The 20,536-nt window shown below is 42.6% G+C and overlaps 3 protein-coding genes across 4 annotated transcripts in view; 1 reads left to right on the forward strand and 2 right to left on the reverse strand.

Annotated features, from left to right (window-relative positions):
* Positions 1–446: 446 nt before the first annotated feature.
* On the reverse strand, positions 447–3,355 carry kcnj15 (potassium inwardly rectifying channel subfamily J member 15). The gene is made up of 2 exons (XM_020085970.2): positions 3,087–3,355; positions 447–1,680 (listed from the first exon to the last, which is right to left on the reverse strand). Exon 2 carries the CDS (start codon positions 1,631–1,633, stop codon positions 590–592), a length of 1,044 nt encoding a protein of 347 aa, XP_019941529.2. The 5' UTR covers positions 1,634–1,680; positions 3,087–3,355; the 3' UTR covers positions 447–589.
* A 2,234-nt stretch (positions 3,356–5,589) lies between these two features.
* smg8 (SMG8 nonsense mediated mRNA decay factor) lies at positions 5,590–11,608 on the reverse strand. The gene is made up of 5 exons (XM_020085969.2): positions 10,916–11,608; positions 9,603–10,506; positions 9,145–9,290; positions 7,378–8,262; positions 5,590–6,414 (listed from the first exon to the last, which is right to left on the reverse strand). The coding sequence occupies exons 1-5, from the start codon at positions 11,537–11,539 to the stop codon at positions 6,202–6,204; spliced, it is 2,772 nt and encodes a 923-aa protein (XP_019941528.2). The 5' UTR covers positions 11,540–11,608; the 3' UTR covers positions 5,590–6,201.
* Positions 11,609–12,304: 696 nt separating this feature from the next.
* The window catches only part of ppm1e (protein phosphatase, Mg2+/Mn2+ dependent, 1E), a 31,483-nt gene continuing 23,251 nt past the window's right edge, over positions 12,305–20,536 (forward strand). The window contains exons 1-2 of one of the 2 annotated variants that reach the window (XM_069539676.1): positions 12,305–12,602; positions 12,685–12,878. In XM_069539676.1, the coding sequence (XP_069395777.1) occupies positions 12,694–12,878 (185 nt within the window). In that variant the 5' untranslated portion in view covers positions 12,305–12,602; positions 12,685–12,693. The remainder of the gene's footprint in view (positions 12,603–12,684; positions 12,879–20,536) is intronic. The other variant, XM_020085620.2, reaches the window with a different exon arrangement.

Genomic DNA, 20,536 nt, shown 5'->3' on the forward strand with positions numbered 1-20,536 from the left:
CAGCTTTTAGATATTTCTCGCCAAGCTAATTTTCTGGGGGATAAATTAGCCTATAGTACCTGATTAAAATGTCACTGCTCTGACTCTGACCGTTGTTTTGACCATATACAATCACCAACAGTCAACTCAAGCTTCAGTGTTGCCACAACAAGAGCTGACAAGTGAGATGATCAAGCCGAAGCAGAATGAGTGAGTCCTTTGAGCAATATGCTGTAGGACCTTTGAGTCTATAACAAATTATATTTCAGAGCAAAATCATATATGTTTTATGTTAATAAACCTGAAGTACTTGTAACTATATTAGCTGTGATTATGAATTAACAAGTATAAACTTGTGTCTGCATTTAGTGCAAGGAGAAGCTGCATAAAGTGGAATACCTGAAAATTGTACTTAATCACTTGCACTAAAAGACATTTAATTCTGTTTTTATAAATGAACAGGACACTTTTATTTTATTGAATGAAGAAACATTTATTTACAAAACAAAACCAATAATTTCAATGTCAGGTATTATAGTCATGTTACAAGTAAAAGGGACTTAAATCAGCTTATATATGTTGTAACACATTTTTCCTTTTCATCCACCATCTATTCTTTTTTGTAGTCCTCCTCAAGCTTCAGCTTCTCTGAGTTGTTTTTGAGGAAGCATGGGTCATTGCTCACTTGTACCTTGTCAAAAAAGTTGAAATCTGCCACGTAGCGTCCGCCTGTGGTGCCGAACAGCACCGGCTTGAACTCGTAGCCCCAGAGGATCTCCTGGGCAACGTAGGAGGTGCGACTCTGACACGTGGCTGCCGTCGACTCCATTGTCGCATTGAGGGTGATCAGCAGCTCAAACGGTCGAGTGTAGAGGTTTTCTGCGTTCAGTCCTGCCAGCGGACTGTGCTCGTCCAGAATGTGGTAGAAAGTAAGAGGGAGGATGAGGAAAGGGCACTCCCCACTGGAGTCCATGTGGAAGTCAACAGCGGTCTGGTAGACCTGCGTCTTCTCACCCTCCTCTGTCACATTTGAGTGGAGGAGCTTTCCTGTCAGGTGACACTGGATCAGGAGGCTCTTCCTCATGTTGGCCACTCTCACCATCAGACACAGCTTTCCTTGGTGCTGGCAGATCACCGCCAACTGGCTGAACTTGATGGTCTCCGCTCGCTTCTTAGGCCGAGCCAGTTTGGCTAGAAAGGCGCCGGTGACGAAGATCTCAGCCAGGCCAGTGATGACGAGCTGAGCAACCAGAGTGAAGATGGCCAGGGGACATTCCTCCGAGATGTAACGAAAACCATAGCCGATGGTGGTCTGTGATTCCAGCGAGAAGAGGAAGGCTCCGGTCAGCGTCTCCACGTTCATCACGCAGGGCGTGTGGTTGGAATTCAAATTCCCCTCCAGGTCTCCGTTGCCCATTCCAATGAAGTAGAAGATGACCCCAAAGATGAACCAAGTCATAACGAAGGTGGAAGCAAACAGGGTGATTTTGTAGCGCCACTTCATGTCCACCACAGTGGTCCAGATGTCGTGCAGGTAAAGCTTGACCATGCCCTCCACATTGTCAATCCGCACTTTATTGTGGCCGTCCTTGTCCACAATCCTCCGCTGGACCGCTGCTCTCCTGTTGTTCATGTTGCTCTGGGTCGATTCCATCTGATGGTGTCTTCTGAGGGTTTATTGTTGCATCGCCAAGGAAAGGACTGACAAAACACCAGAAAACATATGATTTCATCTGTAGCCTCATTATTTTCACATACAACATCCTAGTTATATTTATTTACACATTTAATAAGTAATTCAAAGTGTAATCTCGTTACAAAACCCAAAAATATTTTCTCTGGTGTTATCTAGTAGTTAGTTTGTTGTCATTTTATTCATCCGTCTCTGAGGTTTTGTTCATAGTTTTGTTTGGTTCTCAAATCAGATCTCAGGTTTCCTTTTACTGTTACTTGCAAGATTGGATTTCTTTTCCAGACATGATCAACCTAATCACTCAGTAACTACACATCTACTGTCAAAGTGTTGCTTTGCAAGTTACTGTGAAGACACTTTGAGATCTGTTTGATGAAATTTGTTGAAATTTGACTGGAGTCGTATTTCAAACCACCTGTGAATGTGGCTTAGATCTGATTTGCAAAAATCACATTATCACGTTTTTTTAACCCTGAGACTTTCTGAAATCGATCTGGAAAATCTAAAGCATGGATTTAGACTGGCAGTCAGAACCAGGCCTTACCTTTCTGCCTATGCCTCAGTACAATGGACGTGGATGAAATTTAATATGTGGCCCTGGCGTTCAACTTGTCTTTCTAGTTGCGGTGTCATGGTTACTCTGGATAAACCACAGGCCGCACTGTCTGCACTTTACTGTAAAACGTCCTTGTACCAGTAGAGTAAACTGTTCTCACTGCGTCTTCTTGATGTGATGGAGACGCTTTCTGAAGGATTTTCAAATGTAGATTTTAAATCACTAGTGACTACATACCACCACAAGTAAGTCAATGGTAAATTGACCTCCCTAACCCCAACAGAGATGAAAAAATAATCTCCATTATTCTAATAACCACTGAGAAGCTCTCATCTAAAACCCCACAGCTGTGTTCTGCACCAATATAACAGGTCATGAGCGGCAAATTTTAAGGACGTGCTCATCGCTATTGGAAACAAACTTCTTCTCAGAGTTAGATGAGAAGATCAATACCACTCTCATATGTGTCCTGACTAAAAAAGTCCACCTACCAACACCTGTAATTAATACGTCTTACAATACATTCTCAATTGTTCCCATAAGTTTAAAACATGGAAAAACTGGTATGTTGCTTTAAACTTGATCAAGATTTGTCCTCTGAAGCAGACAAAAAGTTCAGCATTGTGCTCAACACAAAAAAATAACATATGATGATTTAAAATAAACTGATTTAATATTTAACTAAATTCAATATATGGAATTATGTCTGCGTAGCATTGTTCCGGTAACGCTCACAGTTAAGTAGAAAGTTAACCTTGTAGTAAACCATTGCAGGAGCCTGCAGGAGCCTGCAGGACACCTGCTGTAACTTATAATTATCATTGATCACCCGATAAATCTGACGTGTATCATACTCACATCCCGTCGTGCTGTCTGTAGAGTTACAGGTGTTTGCGTTCAGTTGTCTCAGGGTCACACACGATTCATCTGTAAGACGAAGCTGCCACAGAACATCGAGTTCAGTGTCTTCTTTCTCCTATTGTCCCGGGTTGTGAAAGTGAACTTTGGCACAGTGGTAAAACAGAGATGAGACACAAAGCCGAGCTGTAAACTCTAATCCACATGGGGGCTGGCGTTTATTCCTCCGCCTCCTCCTCCTGTACACAGGTAGGAGCAACAACCTGAACACTTGGAACTTTGTTTTGCTCCTTTTATGGTTGTTGTTGTTTGACACACACACCCAGATTTACTGCTGCCGCTGCCCAACACTTCTCTAAAGGGCATTTTCATTTCTGGGGTCACTTTTTTGGTGTCACTACAAATAAATGGTGGTCTGACTAAACTCTAGCCTGAAGAAGAAATCTGTGTGTGTGTATAAATAGACGTGGAGCTTTTTGGATTTCTATTTGCTGAACATGTATTAAATAAATATGTAGGAGCTGAAGGAAGCTGAAGAGCTGGAAGAGTTGTTTTTTATTAATTAATCATTGTTGGGGAAATTAGTTTCTCCTGATCAATGTCAGATCATTTTGCTGATCCTGCTACACAACTAAAACTTTGTATTTTGTCATGATACAATAAGAGCTGGATTTTGGCAGCTTTCTCATTTCTGGACCCATGATGAAAATCAATAAATGATCAAATAAATGACAATAATAAATTATCATCAATAAAATGTGAAAATAGTGCAATTGAAAGTAGCTGAAGTGTCACGTGAGGTGTTACAGCTGAAAATGTTGGATGAAGTCAAAGAGCTGACAGCAGATTAACTGTCACTAAAACCATCTGAAGAGTGAATTCATGTGAAGGTGGAAAATTCAGTTCAAACCAGAAAATCAGCATGAATCAAGGTGAGAGAAGAGAGTGGTGATTCAAACTGTTTAACTGTTCTAACACAACATACGATCAATGTTTTGACCACTGCTTGTTTGACTCTATGACCTTGAATCACGCACCTTAGATTTATTATTAACCTTAAAGTTATTACCCACATTCCTGAAGGCTAGGTGTGTGCGTGTGTGTGCGTGTGTGTGCGTGTGTTGGTAGTGTATGAGATTACCAGTTGATTTCCTTGTTCCTTCAAAACAGTGTTTACAATGATGGCAAAAAGCTAATAACAGGGAGAGACAGACAGAAAACGTGACACTCTACATTCACATCATGCCAGAAAGACGGAACTACAAGGGAAGGAGAGTTTTAAAAATATGGATGAATTTCCCACTTTATTATATTAACCTCTGCAAAATATCTGACAGAGAACAGACTATGGTGAATTTGCTAAAAGCTCCACAGTAAGTGGTAATTTTGCTGCCTGGTGGGTGAAATAAAGGTACATTATGAAAAACATTAACTAATTGAACCTGAGTTTTGTTTATTTAGTGGTTACTTCATCAATAAATTATCTTCTAATACTGAAAGGAGAGAAAGACAACAGATGAGACTAATGTAAACTCTAATGATTTCTTTTCAGCAGTTTTTATTTCTTACGTGGCTCTGGAGTGAGCCTCCCCAAGTTATTCCAAATAACTTATGTTGCATTAGTATGAAACTTAATAATTAATAAGAAGGATTTTTTTGATTCAGTCTCAATTTTGACATCAAGCCAGCACAAGGATAATACTGGAAATATGTCTTTGGGATTATGTGACAAACAATTATGAATTGTACTGAACTGCAAACATGTTATGTGTCACTTTCTCATGCGGACTGAAAGATTATACAGAAGTCCCTCATGACCCATCTCTCTGTTGTGAAGCCTCGGTCCTTAGATTTAAAAGGGCCCTTTGTCTCCATCAAGGGAAGATGACTAGATTTAACCATGATGAAGGAACAAAACCCCACCTAGTGTACAAAACGTTGAATGCAGGCCAATACCTGAGGCCTCGTACTCTTTTAGGCCGATTTTGATCTACTTCAAGTACTGACCTGAGTGTCTGGTTTCATTAGCTGATTCAAGTCAATAAAAATGATGATTGAGTGAAAGTATTACAAATTAGATCTAGAGTTTATACTTTCTTCACTGAGAAGATATCACATAACAATAATGTCACTTAGTAGACTATGTACCTGCACTAAGGTCCAAAAGTCCCCTTATGAAACCGCATTTAAATTCGCTAGTTCCAGATTTTCTTGGGGGGGATCTGCACCAAATTGTACACACTCCTGTTGTTTTTCATTAACATCTATGAATTGAAATTTCTGAGAAATAAAATAAAATGTTGGATAAAACTCCATATCTTGAAATGTTTAAATTAACTGGTTCCGCACAAAAATGTATTAAATTCTTCCCTGACCCATACCGCATCCTTCCAACAAGTTTCGTGGAAATCTTTCCTGTAGTTTTTGTGCAATCTTTCTAGCTTTAAACCAAACAAACGCAGATGAAAACAATCTCCTTGGTGATGATAGCAACTGACACAGATTGACCTCCAGTTAATTTTTATTTACAAAAAAATAAACCGACATGTTCCACTCCAGTTTCCAGCGCTCTAAATACTGATCAATAACAGTTTTTGAGATGCGTTGTGGAACTATTCAGATACTGCACGTGAAGCAGAAAGCACTTCAGCCTCAGCCTTAATGGCTTCTCAGTTTTCTGCTGCTGACCTTTGCTCATCAGACCTGACCCTGTAAACTGCGACATAAGCAAAGTTCTGCGACACAAGATACAAACCCGGGCTGGTTTACAAACACTGGGGATTGAGCTGCCCCAAATGAGAGAATCACAATTATAACATGGTCATATAAGTGCCAAGAGTTCAGTAAAACTGTTGGTCATGAGGTTCTCAAAATCAATATAAATCTGTGGAGGCTGTAAACGTCCACAGCCCCTTTAATGAGAATACAGGAATTCGTTTACGAGACCCTTGGGGAGATGTTTATCTAATGATGGAGAAAAACAGAAGATCTCACTAGGTGGTGTCACAAACTGACCCTGCCATGAGCAGGGAGACGATACAATTAAAATGTCTTAACCTGTGTAAGCAGCTGTAAATTCATGAAGACAGGGTCCAGAAAGGTGAAGTCCTTCAGGTTACTGTGGTGGCGGGTTAGCAGTGGTGGCCTTTAGGATGCCTCGCAGCACCTTGTAGTTGTTGAGAGGTTGGCTTTCTTTGGGTGGGTAGCAGGGACCGTGATCGGTTGCGTAGGAATAAGGGAAGCGCAGCACCCAAAGACCATCGGCGGGCAACACTAACTCTGTCTGCTCTGGATGGAAAACTGGGCAGGGAGGGAGACCAGGCTGTACCTGAAAACACAGCAATAAAAGGATTAATGTGACATTGATATTAAAATAAATCTTATAAAACAAAATATAAATAAGTATTTTGCTACCAGATATGTGAATGAACCACATTTAAATTCACTAGATCCAGATTTCTATTTAAATCTGCACTAAATTGCACACACATGAATATCAGTCCCCTGAATATGCCTGATTTTTTCCATCTAGATTCATTAATTATTCTATGAGGAATCAACGAAAATGTTGAAAAAAACATTATCTCTCAAAGCTGCATCCTTCCAACAAGTTTCGTGGTGATCCATCTGGTAGTTTTTGCAAACTCCTGCTAATTAACAAACAAACATTGACAAAAACATAACCTTCTTGGCAGAGGTAAAAAAAATAAATAAAAAAGTAAGTCAACCCTTTAAAATATGAAAATATGTCATTATGTCTTATTTTTGTCTAAAAATGTAATCGGATTTTCATTCTTTTGTTCTTGTCCACAGTGAATACATGATTTAATAATTCACAGCGTAGGATGGAGAAAGTATGTGAAGCCTGAGGCTAATGACACGAACAACAGCAAATTTGAGTCGCAGGTTTGTTAAACCTGGAGTTGGATCAATGAAAGCAGATTAGAGGTTTGGGATAGAAACAACATAACAGAAACATTTGGATTTTACTGTTCACAAGAAGCACAAAACATGAAAACTGATCTCAGAGGATGTGTGGATTTGCATGAAGCCGGAGAGGGTCACAAAGTCATCTCGAAGAGTTTAGATATTCATGTGCAGTTTGACAAAATATCTTTGAATAGGGACGATTTGTTTTACTGTGGCTAGTCTCCATAGAAATGGGCGCCCACCTAGAGCGAGACTCCAAAAGCACAAAGCACAATATCAGTGTGGTAAAACTGAGGCCCAGAGTTGTAGCTAAAGGCTTTAAGTGATGCTTGGAGTGGACCAACTGTGTTTGGTTGTTTACCTGTGGGTTGAGTGTAACCTCCAGTGGAGCATCAGGCACAACAATAAAAAGGCGAGCCAGCTGGGCGTAGTGAGGCTTCAGGCCGCGGCCCTGGGAAGGTGAAGGGATGTACAACGGCATGTCTGTGTTAAGCACCCTGGTAGCGGGATCCTTGGCACCCCCTGGCCCCAGCACCTTCACTATTTTATCAGGCCCGGAGCTAATGAAGCGTCTTCCCCTGCTGTCCTCATACTCAAACCCCACGAACGCTCGAGCCATGTCATCCCTCCTGCGACTCCTACCCAGCCCTCCAGTGCTCCCTCGCTTTCCCACCAGGGTCTTGTTAGGGGCTGGCCACGAAGAGGTGCCTCCATCCAAAGGCTCAGTCAGTCCTGTATCCTCCTCCGACCGGGAGCGAATGACCAAGTCCCATGGCAAGAGGAAGGAGGAGCCGGGGAGGAAGCCTGGCTGTTCCAGACCAGTGTGGCAGTTGTAGGACTTTGCTGTTCCCAGTTTGACCAGTGACCAGCTGGAGAACTTAGGTAGCAGACCCTTCGAGCAGCCCGAGTGCATCATACCAGGGAGGTACTCCACAGTGGAGGGCTGTCGATCTACCAGGCTCGGCCTCTTCTGCTGAACTTGGGTTTCGGTTCCATCTCCGTCACCATAGGTGCCCAGACTGTCCGTGGACTGGCCGAGACTGAGGGCCAGGCTGAGGCTGGTGTCTCCGGGTGTGTGACTCTGTGCAGTGCTCGGCTCCTTCAGCCTCTCAGCCTCACCAGACCCCGAGGCCTCAGATTGGGGTCGCGGAGCCTGGTTTGAGGCGGGGGCTGGGTCAGGAGTGCTGGGCTGGAAAACTGGAAACTCGATCCTCTCCAGCTTCCCACAGCATTTCTCCTCCAGCATCTATTCAGGAAGATCAGAGTTAGAGAATAGATTATTATAGTTATTCCCCATCTGTACTGGCCCCAGAGAGATCCCTTCTCAAATCAATTACAATATAAGTGACGGCAAACAAATCCACCGGCCTGTTCCTGATAGAGAACTCATGAGGCTTTGTCAGACTGAGTAACACAAATAAAGACGGTATCGCTAAAAGGTACAGTCCGCTCATCCAACAACATTTTTTCAATATCCCTATAATTTGGCTCAGCAACATCCACTGTATATTGAAACAAAAAGGGCAAATGACACTAGAAGAACTGTCACTGACTAATTTGACAAACTCAGACAGCTGAAACCAAATATTAACCAAAGCTCAGCTGAGGAAATAATTTTTTTGCACAGAACAAAGAGCCCCATCATTCAAACTGAAATCGGTTTAGGACAGGATCTTTTTGTGACCACAAAAATAGAAGCAATAATTACAATGATGGATGAATAGATAAAAATGAAAAAGCTTTCAATCTTTCAATCTCTCAATCCTGTTTACATTAACATTGCATGTTTATAAATTATTACTTCTTTTAAATGCTTCTTATTTTTAGTACCCTTGCTGCTGCTGTAAAACAGCTGATTTCCAATGATTGTAGGACTAATAAAGAATTATCTTATATTCTTCAACAAGAACTCCCTTTGGAATTCACATGATTTCTGCATCGACAGATTTAAGTATCAACTCAGAAATTAAGATGCTGAAATCTTCCATCGAGTCAATGTGTTTACTGACAACTTCTCCAGGAAGTGCAGTGACAAAAACACCACAGTATTAGCACCATCAGAGCCGTGTGTATGATATGTGACAACCGCGATCCTCCGACCCTCAGAGAGCACAGTGTGATTCCTAACCTGGTAGAAGTCATAATTGGCAGCCTGGACGTCAAACGGATCCTCACGAGGAGCCTGCTTCCTACCACAGTTGCAGGAGCTTGTGGAGCGCCCCCTGCTGTTGTGGTTCAGTATGGGTGGGTTGCGATCCATATCCGGCTTCTCTCCTGCAGAAATGAACGTTAGATTTCATGCATCTGATATTAGCCTCATCAAGAGTTTGACATATAAAAACATGCCTTTACATTAACACATAAAGAACTTTACATATATTTTTGTGGATGATTCCATGATCACACTCTGTCTTTTTGAAGAAATTTACTGAAACAGTTGACTGTTATTATAAACTACATGGGAGATCCCAGAGCGCAGATACATAACATCTATTATACGCCCTGTCTATTTCCTTTACCAGTTTCTGACCTCATTAGCTCCAATGCTGTGTAGCAGAGGCAAGAAAAGTAGAGAGGCATGTTCACCTGGCTGAGGCAGTAAGTGGAACTTGTGAACACAGTGCTGGTCAGTCAGGCTTCGCTCCTCACACAGCTGGTGCCCGTTGCTCCAGAACTTGTAGCAGTCCTCGTGAAGCTGCAGAGCGTAGCGCTGAAAGGCCACGCCACGAGCATGCTGGCTGTACACACGCAGAGCCTGTGCCAACTGGTTTTTGTGCACTGTAGTGGTGTAATTATGGGGAAGGTTGGACTGGTAAGCGCTGTGAGCCAGTGGCAGAGCTTTCTGACACCTGTTCTCAGAAAACTTTGTGTCAGCTTCAAGAAAACCCTCCAAAACCTTCAGCTGGCTTTGCACTTTTGTAGCTAGCTCAGCCATTTCTTCTTCTGTGGTGCTAATAAGGACATGGTGGAGTCTGGAGGCCACCTGGACCCACTTGGAGTAGGTCGGCAGCTCAAAGTGCGAAGGCTGTGGGTTGCGCCCGACACTGTCATCAAAGCCTTTCTTAGTCAGCACGAGCTCTACATGCTGCCAGAGGAACTCCTTCAAGCTACAGTCCAGCAGCTGACCGCCCATCGGCGCAATGCCTGAGTCTGTGCTGCAGCTGGACTGTCGAGCCGAACGTCGCATCTGCTGATAACGCCTCGGCCCTGACACCAGCGTGGTGGAGTCCTGCTCACACAAGGTGCAGTTTGACCGCAGCTGAGAAAGCAATGCTCCCACGGGGTCCTCATCCGTTGCTGGTATCACATACACAAATGCTTGGTTGGCGGGCACGGTGAACAAACAGTTGCTACTTTGGTTGGTCAGGACTCTGCTTTTACGAAAGATGCGATAAATCTGGTCCTCCAGAGCATGCTGCAGCCTCCTCCGGGGAGAGTGCTTTTTGGGTTTGTCTGGATTTCCTCCAGACTCTGAACCATTGGAAGAAACCTTTGGAAAAACAAGGATGTGTCAATTAAACCCGTAATACAAACATACATAAAAACATAATCAAACTGAAAATATACGGCCCAAGAATCCATCGAGAGTTCCTATAGTGCAATATCTATTTACTCTACAGTGTATTACAATAATTCCTAATGATACAATGGATTAAATTAAAGTGACCTCAGCCTGGATAAAGAGTATAAAATTAAATAACATACAATAACAACCTGCAGTTAAAAACATTGGTACTTACATTAGGAGACTCAATTTGTAAGACTTGCAGACCCCCCCACTCTAAAAGTTTTTAACACTGAAGCCCCACACCTTGACTCTAAGTTTTGTAAGTCACTGTAACAGTAAAGAGAAAGATACACTGATGATTGAAACTAATAATAGAAATAAACTATAAGACCTTTAGGGTGCCGTTCATCTGGAAGACGAAGAGCAGGCGCGGAGGGCAGGGCCGACAGTTCACCTTCCACTCCTTGGACACCGGACAGTCTTTGATGGCAGCTCTGATCAGAGGCAGCACCTTCTGTCGCAGGGCGTCCAGGGCTCGGAAGAACCGGTCGTAGGTCACGTCGAAGGTCTGGTTGGGATGGACGAGCAGGAGGACGTGGCACACGGAGAACATGTAGAGCAGGTGGAGGCAGTGCTGTCTGTCCAGGCCTTTCCAGAAGTCATGGGCGTCCGAGTGGCCGGCGCCGGCACTGAGAGTCTGACAGGCCCGCAGCAGCTGGCGGCTGTCGCAGACGGAGGAGAGCATCAGGTACAGAACCCGGTTCTCCTGGTTGTAGAAAGCCTGGATGTGGCTGTCCGCGGTGCCGCCGTCCTCCGGGCCGCCGAACAGCGCAAAGAGGTGTTTATCCGCCAGAGTGTTGACCAGAGACTCCTTCAGCGGCCCCGACTGCATGTTGCTTTTGCCGAAAATACCGACAACACACAAGCCTTCCTCCCGGTACAAAGCGTCCTCGACGAGCTCAGACTGGAGCAGAGCCCCGATACTCACAGGATCAGCCATGTTGGCCTCTCTCATGTTGGGAAACAGCGCGGGGAATAAAAACAACGACGCAGCCACTTCCGGGTTCGTGACGCTAAAATGTCCGAGTAGATGCAACTTATGTGTTCCGCTCCTCTGTTGGTTGCATTATAACAATAGATTATAACATTATAAACACTGAGTGGAGTTTCTATCGGATACATTGGAGAACGATTTGTTTTGTATTTAAAAATACAACATGATTAAATCAAATAGAGTAGGTAAGTATTATCATCTTTAAAGTTTTATAATAGCATATGTACAGTATCAAAATTAAAAGTACTCACAACCGAATGACCCATGTGACTGTTACATGGCATGACTGTTATTACAAATATTTCATGTATAACAGCTTCAACTGATTGAGCTAATTTTACATATCATATTAATATATTATATTATGTTTATCACAACAGCAAATTAGAACACACGAGAAATCACAACACACAAAAACACAATTCCCAAAAACAACAACATGACAGCAAATCACAAAACACGTAGACAGTGCTGCTGTGGTTCGTTGTTGTTCTCTTATTGTGTTGTTGTATGTCGTGATTTTCTGCGGAGCCACCACAGTTATATAAGAGTGAATCCTGATTTAGCTCATCATGCTCTACATTTACTTACTCTAGCATTACACACATTTAACAATGTTAAGAAATAATATTATAACAAATAAAAGGTGTAAATCACTCTTGAAAGTCAAACTAAAAGCTTTCTGTCACAGACTCATTAATGAAACCACCTTCAAACCCTCTCCAGAAGGTCTCGGACGTCTGACGACTAGAGGCTGCGTGCGCGCCGTTGAGCTCTCTCTGACGTCACTGCCCTGTGATCGTGCGAAATCCCCGATAACGCGACGCGCGCCCCCGCTTGGCTGTGAATGGGGACTGGGTCCGGCTTGTGACAGCTCCTCCTCGGCGGTGAAGCCTCAGACACATCGGTCCTGCCCGTACAGTCCGGTCCGCTGCTCCCAGACACACCGGCAGTCCACGGCACAGCTCCTCCGGTACAGAGCACGTTCACTGTGGTAGTGTGGCACTGACTCTCCTGTAGTTGGGTTAGTGCACCGACTCGTGTCTTCTCAGTCCGGTAAGTTAGTGGATCCATACTCACGGACGGAGCTGTCTCTGTCTGTCCAGGAATGAGAAATGATGGCCGGCTCTTCAGCAGAGGAGAAAACCTTCCGACGGTTCCTGGAGCTCTTTCTCCGGGAGATGAGGATGCCGCTGCAGGAGAGCGACCCGGTGCCGATGCGCCCTTTGTCGGACCTGGTGTCTGAGGACGAGGTGGAGGGGGAATGTCTCGACCTGTGTCTCCAGCACCTCTACAAATAGTTAAGTGTGCACTTTCTCTCACGGCATGTTGTAGTTGTTGTTGTTGTGTTTCCAACGTGAAATCCTCGACACAGAGCAGTGAAGTTGTCGTGTTGTGTTTGATGGAGGTGTGTGTGGAGGTGAGCGGGCTGCGAGCCCGGCTGGGTCAGATATGCCGGGATGCTCGCCTGGTCGCCCGGGTACCTGCCAAATGCCCCGCTGGGTGTGTCCAGCCTTTTTATTAACAGTCAATGGTCCCACACCAGGTTTACACAAGTGTCTTTGCTGTAAATGGGAAATGAAATATAAAGCAGAAGTTAAAAGCGCATCAGTTCTGCTACTAACAGCACGGCCGTGTTATGTTGCATTATAATATAAAGTCTACCAGTGCATTGCATCTGTTTTATGTTTTATTTATATAAATTGACGCCATCGCTGACGGAGCTGTAGATCTACAAAAGGTGAACCCCTGGTTTTGCGTAACAGCTCGACGTCATCTTGGTGTAGGAGGGGGAGGAAGCCATCGCCATCACTGCTGAGCGCATCTTCAAGCGGGCTATAAATAACCATCCCCGGTTACGTTATTAGCCTCCATCGTTAGACTGATCGTTACACCGTGAAATCCAAGACACACAATGAATTGTCACAGATTTTAAAGTGTTGCCACCTGAAAATATGTCACAGGATGACTCAAACCTGCACATGACATGTTTTACATCTAGATCACACAGTGTGCTAATTTTAAAGGGCTGCAAAGGAAAGACTGAACACAGGATGCATGTTAACAACCATGTTCATACATCAGACAGAGAAAGGTCACTGAAATACATTCTTTAGAATCCAGCGTTTAAGACAGGGGCAAACTTTGCAGACGCAGTTGCACTGAGATCTGATTCTGCTGCTGCAGAAAGAGAGCTCTGCCCTGAGCTCAGCTGCCTGGCCTGGTTTTAAATCCAAAATAGGTGCAGAAACTGTGCTGGGGAGAACAGGGTGGAAGGACTCATCTAGGGCACTGAAAAGTGGCAAGGGGACTGCTGCTTGCATGAAAAGGACTTTACCCGACCTGATAGGCAAACATGTACAGTGTATGGCACTTGATAGAGGGTCAGGATGCACTCCAGCAGTGATGGAGAGCGCATGTGTCGGTGGCAGGTAGGACCAGACACTTGAGCCAGTCTCATAGCTGAAGGGAAGGGTTTACTTCAAGTTCTACAGGCACTGATTATCAACTTAAATCCTATTTGTGTAATTTGTATAACAAAGCAGTTTAAACTGCCTCATCTAACTCTCTGAAAAGACTCTCAGAAAGAAACTGAAAATATTTCCCAAAATGTCAAAATTTTCATTTGAGTGAGGATGTTCTCAAATAGTGTTAGAAAATAATCTTTAAGGTTTAGGTAGTAGTTCACTATTTTGTGAAAAACCTTGGCTTTGATTCAAAGCCACAGATGATATGATCTATATCGGTGTGTGGAGGTGGAGTCCAACTTCTGGGATTTGGGGCAACTACATGTCTTCAATCCTCAAACATTGCGAACAGTTGATTGCATAACGACTGGTTATTTTAGGGGACATCTCTCCAAACTGGTGTGTGATGTCCTGCTTATGATGCTGAAAGCCAGAGTTACCCCAGTCAGTTGAATGGAGTCAGTCTAGTTTGGCTTTGTGAAACGGCCAAACTTACTAAAATAGCCTAAGCCTGCTTTCTATCACATCCCTCTGTCTCTCTTTTCTGGCCGAGGTAGTGACTTATTTGACTTGTATCACTTGTTGGCTCATCACTGTGTGGCAGTTCATCTGGACTGTACCGACCAGTAACTCACTCGTTCAGCTGCTCACAAGGTCAACAGCGACATAAATATTGTTTCAGTTTTTAGGCTGGTAGAGTTTAAACATACATGAATAAGCTCAGTCGGTTGTCCAGAGTCAAAAAACTAAAATGTTCAAAAAGGTCTATGTTCATATGACAAAGCTGTAGTATACCTGAGTCTTGTTTGTTATAAGCAAATGTGTGTTAGTTTCTGTACTTGTTTCTGTTACTTCTGTAGGACATTTTACTGCATAAACACTGACCTTGTTGGGACCAGGTGATCTTATGGGGACTGAAGCCTGGTCCTAATACATTTTTGAGTCCTGTGCGTTTTGGTTAGGCTGTTCTCAGTGATTGGAAGTCGGTGCAAAGTCATATCAATGATAGCAGATACTGTGTGTTTGTGTGTGGGTGGCAGCAATCACGACGCTGGGCTCACATCATGTGAGCCCTGGATGACATCACCCAGTGCTTTTAATTGTAACCTACAGAGAATCGTCATAGGAACGGGCATCTTTCTGCATCCTTGTCACGTCACATCTGAAAACACTATATATAGTTCTGAAGGTCGGAACCAATAATACATTTTTGGTTTTTAATATGGAGGACTTGTTGGAACATTTCCTGTTGGTAACTTGACTAATATTTAATGAACAAATGCAATGACCAACATCTATTACACAACTCATCAGCTTTTCCTTTAGCAGCTGATCTCACACATTTCTGTGCGTGTGAGGTTTGTTGTGTATGAGCTGCTTCAGTATTTGAATGGAGCCAAACGCGCAGACTCCTTCTCTGGTCGAGGAGAAAGTGGGAACACAGATCAGGTATCAACTTTCTCTCAGAGCTGAAACACGATCTAATGTATAATTTATTCTTACATTAACTTTGCCTGTTGCCAGTGAAAGCTGTGCTCTCTGTTCATGTGTGAAACTGTGCACACGACGAGGTCTGATCTGTGTCTTTTTTGACACATCTTTACATTGTATACATCAGTTGCTATAGTAACAACCCAGGAGTCCTTGCACTATGTAATAATGGTGTTCTGTAGTCGGCGTGAACACAGCAGCAGCAGCAGCAGCCACGTTTCTGACAGAATCCTTTATATGTGTCAGGTTGATAACTGTGCTTTAGATAACTCCAGAACCAATGCAGGCAGAACACTGGGTGCTTTGCAGTCACTGTTATTTTGCTTCTTTCTTACTCTCAATAAATAAAACCGCTCTCTTTAATGTTTTCATCTTGTTTGGAAAATCAATGAAAAGGACATTATGGTAATAGGTCTGTCAAACACAGGGCTGAGTGTCATAAGATATGTTTTGAATTTGCAAATGTGACCTGTAAGTATAAATTATCTTCATTATTGATTAATGCAAATAAAAGTTTGGTATATGAAATAATGTCTTTAGATGTTTTGCTGAATACACAATGATATTCAATATTAAATTATAAGAGAAAAAAAGGCAAAATTCTCACTTATTTTCCATCAAAATCATCATTTCTTCCAGCAAAACATCCTCACATATAGGAACCTAGACCAAAGTAACTTCGGTTTGACATTAATTTGTAATCAAAATTGTTATTTCGATCAACATATTGATAAATTAGCAAACTGATGCATATGTGCTATCAGAATTTCAGCACTGATTTTAGTACTCAGGGAATTAATAGGTAAAAATAGATTATGTCGTGCAGTTAAACCTAAATAAGGTTTGGCTGTGACTGCAACCGATGCCTCGAGAGGTGAGAATGAACAAAACTAATTTATCCAGCTGGAAAACCCAAACTATGAGATTTATGAGGCTAGAAAGCTCGTGGCTCTGACCCCCAGGCCAGCAAGGGAGATACAGAGCAATATTAAAATTCATTCGAGTCATGTTTCTGTCCACATGATTATTGTAAGTACAACATTCACCCTCTTTTAGCTCCGTCACACTCTGAGCTGTTGAAGCTGCACTAGTTTCTCACAGTTAGTGTACAATGGGTTTTTAGAGCTTTTGTCTCTGTGAAAAGCTGCCTGCTGTATCTGGAAATTATGTTTTTCTTTCCTAGTTCCAATACATCTACCCGGAGTATCTGCCGATAAAGAGAACTAATGTGATCATTGTTTTTCCCCAAGGGAAATTCTGTAAACGTCACAGCCTGGGATACACTGGGGAAATTGCTATCCAAGGTAAGCAGACTAGGAAATGTTGTGCTGGTAAAAATGATTCAGGATCCTGCATGGGACAGATGCAAAACTGGAAGAATCCAAATATCTCAGGATGAAAAAGAGGAGCCACACATGTAGAAGACACAGAGGAAGACGTCAACTAGTCTACACCAGTGACAAAAACCTTTCCTTGTCGTTCTTTGAATGTGAAAGACAAACTCTGGAAAATAAGGATTTGTATAGCTTTTAATCACTTACCAATTAAAATAATGAGTTAACAAGATTATCAATATAACCAGACATGACAGTTCTTCGATACTAGGTACCATGGCGACATTTGTTTGGGATAAATAACCAGTGCCAATTAAAACATTGATCTCTGGACACCAGTTTAAGATTCCAAACATGATGCTGTGAAAACCTGCAGACACAAGCGTCTTAGTGGCTCATGGATGAGAACTTTTCCTGCAGTTCTTGCAACAGACGAAACAGACGGTTGATGGTATGAGTGTGTGTGTGAGTGCGTGTGCATGGTGGACAGAATCCTACATGGTTGTCTACTGTAGCTTTAGCCGTGAGTTTAATGATAGTCGGAGGCAGCAGCGCTGGTGATTCATCCCAACGTGTCATTAGTTTGTCTCTGGGTTGAACAGCTAATAATAGACTTCTGCTAGGAGAGAGATCCCCTCTGTGTGCGAGTGTATGTTAATAGGGGATGGGTGAAGCACTTGGTGTTTTAGAACGAGTTTGGGTGTGTGGACAGTGTGTGTGCGTAAAAATGATGCCAGTTGGGTTTTAATCCATTTTCCTCCAGGCAGCTGGGAGTCACATCTTAAAACAACAGGATGCAATCTACTCCCCATTAACACAGTACAGTTTTATCCTCGGAGGGTTTACTCTGAAGTACTCTATGACTTAAAATTATTATAAAGAATAAATTATAAATGACGATTCTGTGTGAATAAAACAAGCAGACACATACATGCATCTGGGTTGTAGGGAGAAGTAGATGAGCCGCCTTCCTCTGATTTCAAAGCGAGTAGGTTTTGATCATTTAAATCATAATCCAGTAACTCCTGCTGGGTTTAATTCGCTTCTCCACTCAGGACTTTCACATCCACACTTTGGACATTGTACAGAGGTAGTATGTTAATTTTCTTTTTTTCCCAACTTCAAACTAGTGCTTCCACATTCACACAGACTACCTTCCTCTGTCATAAGGGACTTTATCTTGACTTACTCAGACATCTCCGCTCTGTAAATGTGTTCACTTTATCTCTCAGGTTTGTCCTCGCTGACAGGCGACAAAAGCAAGAGTCGTTATAAGTGAGTGGAGGAACACGAGGAATGAGGAGGTGTCTGTGCAAGTGATGAGTGCTGAAAGGATGTGACCTTCACAGCCAAAGGATGTCAACTAAATTGAACGCCTATGTGAGGTTTTGGAATCAGACAGCAGCGCCCTGAAATTTCATCAAGCAACCACAATAGAAAAACATATTTTGTAAGAATATTTTCTTTTCATCCTTTGGCAACATAGAGTAGTACTTCATTCCAGGTAGTGATGAGCACGGTCACCTCACAGTAGCAAGGTTCTCTTTTCCAATCCAGGTCTCGCCCGGGCATTTCTGTGTTTGTGTCGGAAAGTATGGCTTCCTGCCACAGTCTAAAGGCATGCAGTTTAGGTTAGGGTAAATGGAGACTCTAGATTGACCGTAGGTGTGATTGTGAGTGTGAATTTGTCTCTGTTTGCAGGCGACGTGTCAAGGGTGTACCCCGCCTCTCACCCAGTGTCAGCTGGTATGGGCTCCAGGCCCCATGCAACCCTCAAAAAAAAGCAGCAGTATGAATTTCATCCCTCCAATAAAGTTCAGAGCCTGGGAGAATTTTGCCATGGAGCTTTAAAGCGGTTTAGGAGTATTTTGGAATTTGATATTTTATGTTAGTTTTTCTGGAAATCTTTATTTTCCTTTCAACATATTCTTGTTTGCCTTGTAGTGATACAAGAGTGATGAAGGTCATTTCAGATTTTCTTAACACCACAAATGCTCAGGAGGCATTTAGAAGTAATTATTCATTATTAATCAGCAAACCTGTCACAACGATCCTGTAGTTTCTATTTTATTAAGAATTATGGTTACACTGCATTTACTTTATATACCCAATATACAGCAATCAGGTAATTGTAGTAATGTCTTAATGACGTCATCATTGTTTCTCCTTCATGATGTCACTCACCTTTTGACGTCATATGATGAGGAATCATTCTGTGATCAATTTAACTTTATATATCTCTCTAGCCCTTTTATTTGTGGAGGTATCAGCGAATTAACAGAGCACACTGGGACTCCTGATATGACAAGCGTGGGGCTGCGTTACGGTTATGAAGCCAGATGGATTGCTGCAGCTGTAGCCTCGTCTCAGTGGTACGATCTGTATTAGATTCCCTTTAAATGAAAAAAGGAAAACTCTGCAGAAGTGTGATATACCCTCTGCTTACTGACTAGCAAGGAAGTGATGATGAGTTGAAGAGGAGGGCGAGGGGGAGTTGAATGACCCTACACACAAACACACACACACACACACACACACACACACACACACACACACACACTAAGAACTGATAGATTGTAATTGAGGGGAGAGCCTTTCTAGACCTCATTATACAGAAATGTCTCCAACAGCTGTAAAGAACTAGGGGGTAGATCCGGCTTCCTCCAGCACACGTGATGCACACGCCCGCGCGCGCGCACACACACACACACACACACACACACACACACACACACACACACACACACACACACACACACACACACAGTAGGAGTAGGTGGTGTTAGAGGAGCTGGTGGTGACAGGTTTATTAAAGGACATTAGGATCATTTGTGACATCAGTGTTGTTGAGCTGCTGGAGCTGCTGGGGACATGTGCAGTGTGACAACCGTCTTCTATTATTATTTTATCCCCTTCATTTGTTTGGACTGACTGCACCTACGTGACAAGGGCTGCAACCAACTATAAGTAGATTATGAATACAAATATCTAGGCCTAGTTATTTAATCGATGAGTCAATCACCAGGTTATTCATTGGCATCTCTTTTGATCAGTTTTGGCAACAATACCAAACAATCTCCAGTTTAAGCTTTGTGTGTGTGAGGTGTTGCTGCCGTCTTTCCTAATGTAAAGGAGAAATAAGGACTTTGAAGACACCACCTTGGCTGTGGTCAAAGATTTATTTGTAATTTTTATTAATTTCAAATGATAATCAATCAACGAATTAATTCAATTCAAGTCAGTTTTATTTGTAAAGCGCCAAATCATAATATACATTATCTCAAGGCACTTTACATAGACGGTCAAGATCTTAAAAGGTAATTAATAAAGTAATTAAGAATAGAATAATTAGAGGCTGCCCTTTTATCACTATATTACACAGGTGTCAAGTGTAGTTCTTGGTACACCAGCATCAAACTATATCACCACAGAATAAATTCTTTTCCTGCATCAGTTGATTTCTAATGCAGTCACGCTGCCTCTGAAATCATGATTAGACTTATGTAATGCACTTTGAATTGCCTTGTTGAAATGTGCTTTACAAACAAACTTGCCTTGCCTTAAAATTATATCACCCACATTATCTTTCTGCACACCGTATCCATCTTATCAAGACGCATGGACACATGTCTTCATTTTTCATAGCCACTGCTGACAAACCTTTG

The sequence above is a fragment of the Paralichthys olivaceus genome, chromosome 15 (genome assembly GCF_024713975.1).
Source record: "Paralichthys olivaceus isolate ysfri-2021 chromosome 15, ASM2471397v2, whole genome shotgun sequence".
In the NCBI taxonomy this organism is placed as follows: domain Eukaryota; kingdom Metazoa; phylum Chordata; class Actinopteri; order Pleuronectiformes; family Paralichthyidae; genus Paralichthys; species Paralichthys olivaceus.

Coding starts and splice junctions, on each gene's coding strand:
- kcnj15 (XM_020085970.2), bottom strand. CDS start 1,633: ATGGAATCGACCCAGAGCAACATGAACAACAGGAGAGCAGCGGTCCAG.
- smg8 (XM_020085969.2), bottom strand. CDS start 11,539: ATGAGAGAGGCCAACATGGCTGATCCTGTGAGTATCGGGGCTCTGCTC. Junction 10,507..10,915: donor AGATGAACGGCACCCTAAAG/GTCTTATAGTTT, acceptor GTTTTTCCAAAG/GTTTCTTCCAATGGTTCAGA. Junction 6,415..7,377: donor AGGTTACACTCAACCCACAG/GTAAACAACCAA, acceptor CTGTGTTTTCAG/GTACAGCCTGGTCTCCCTCC.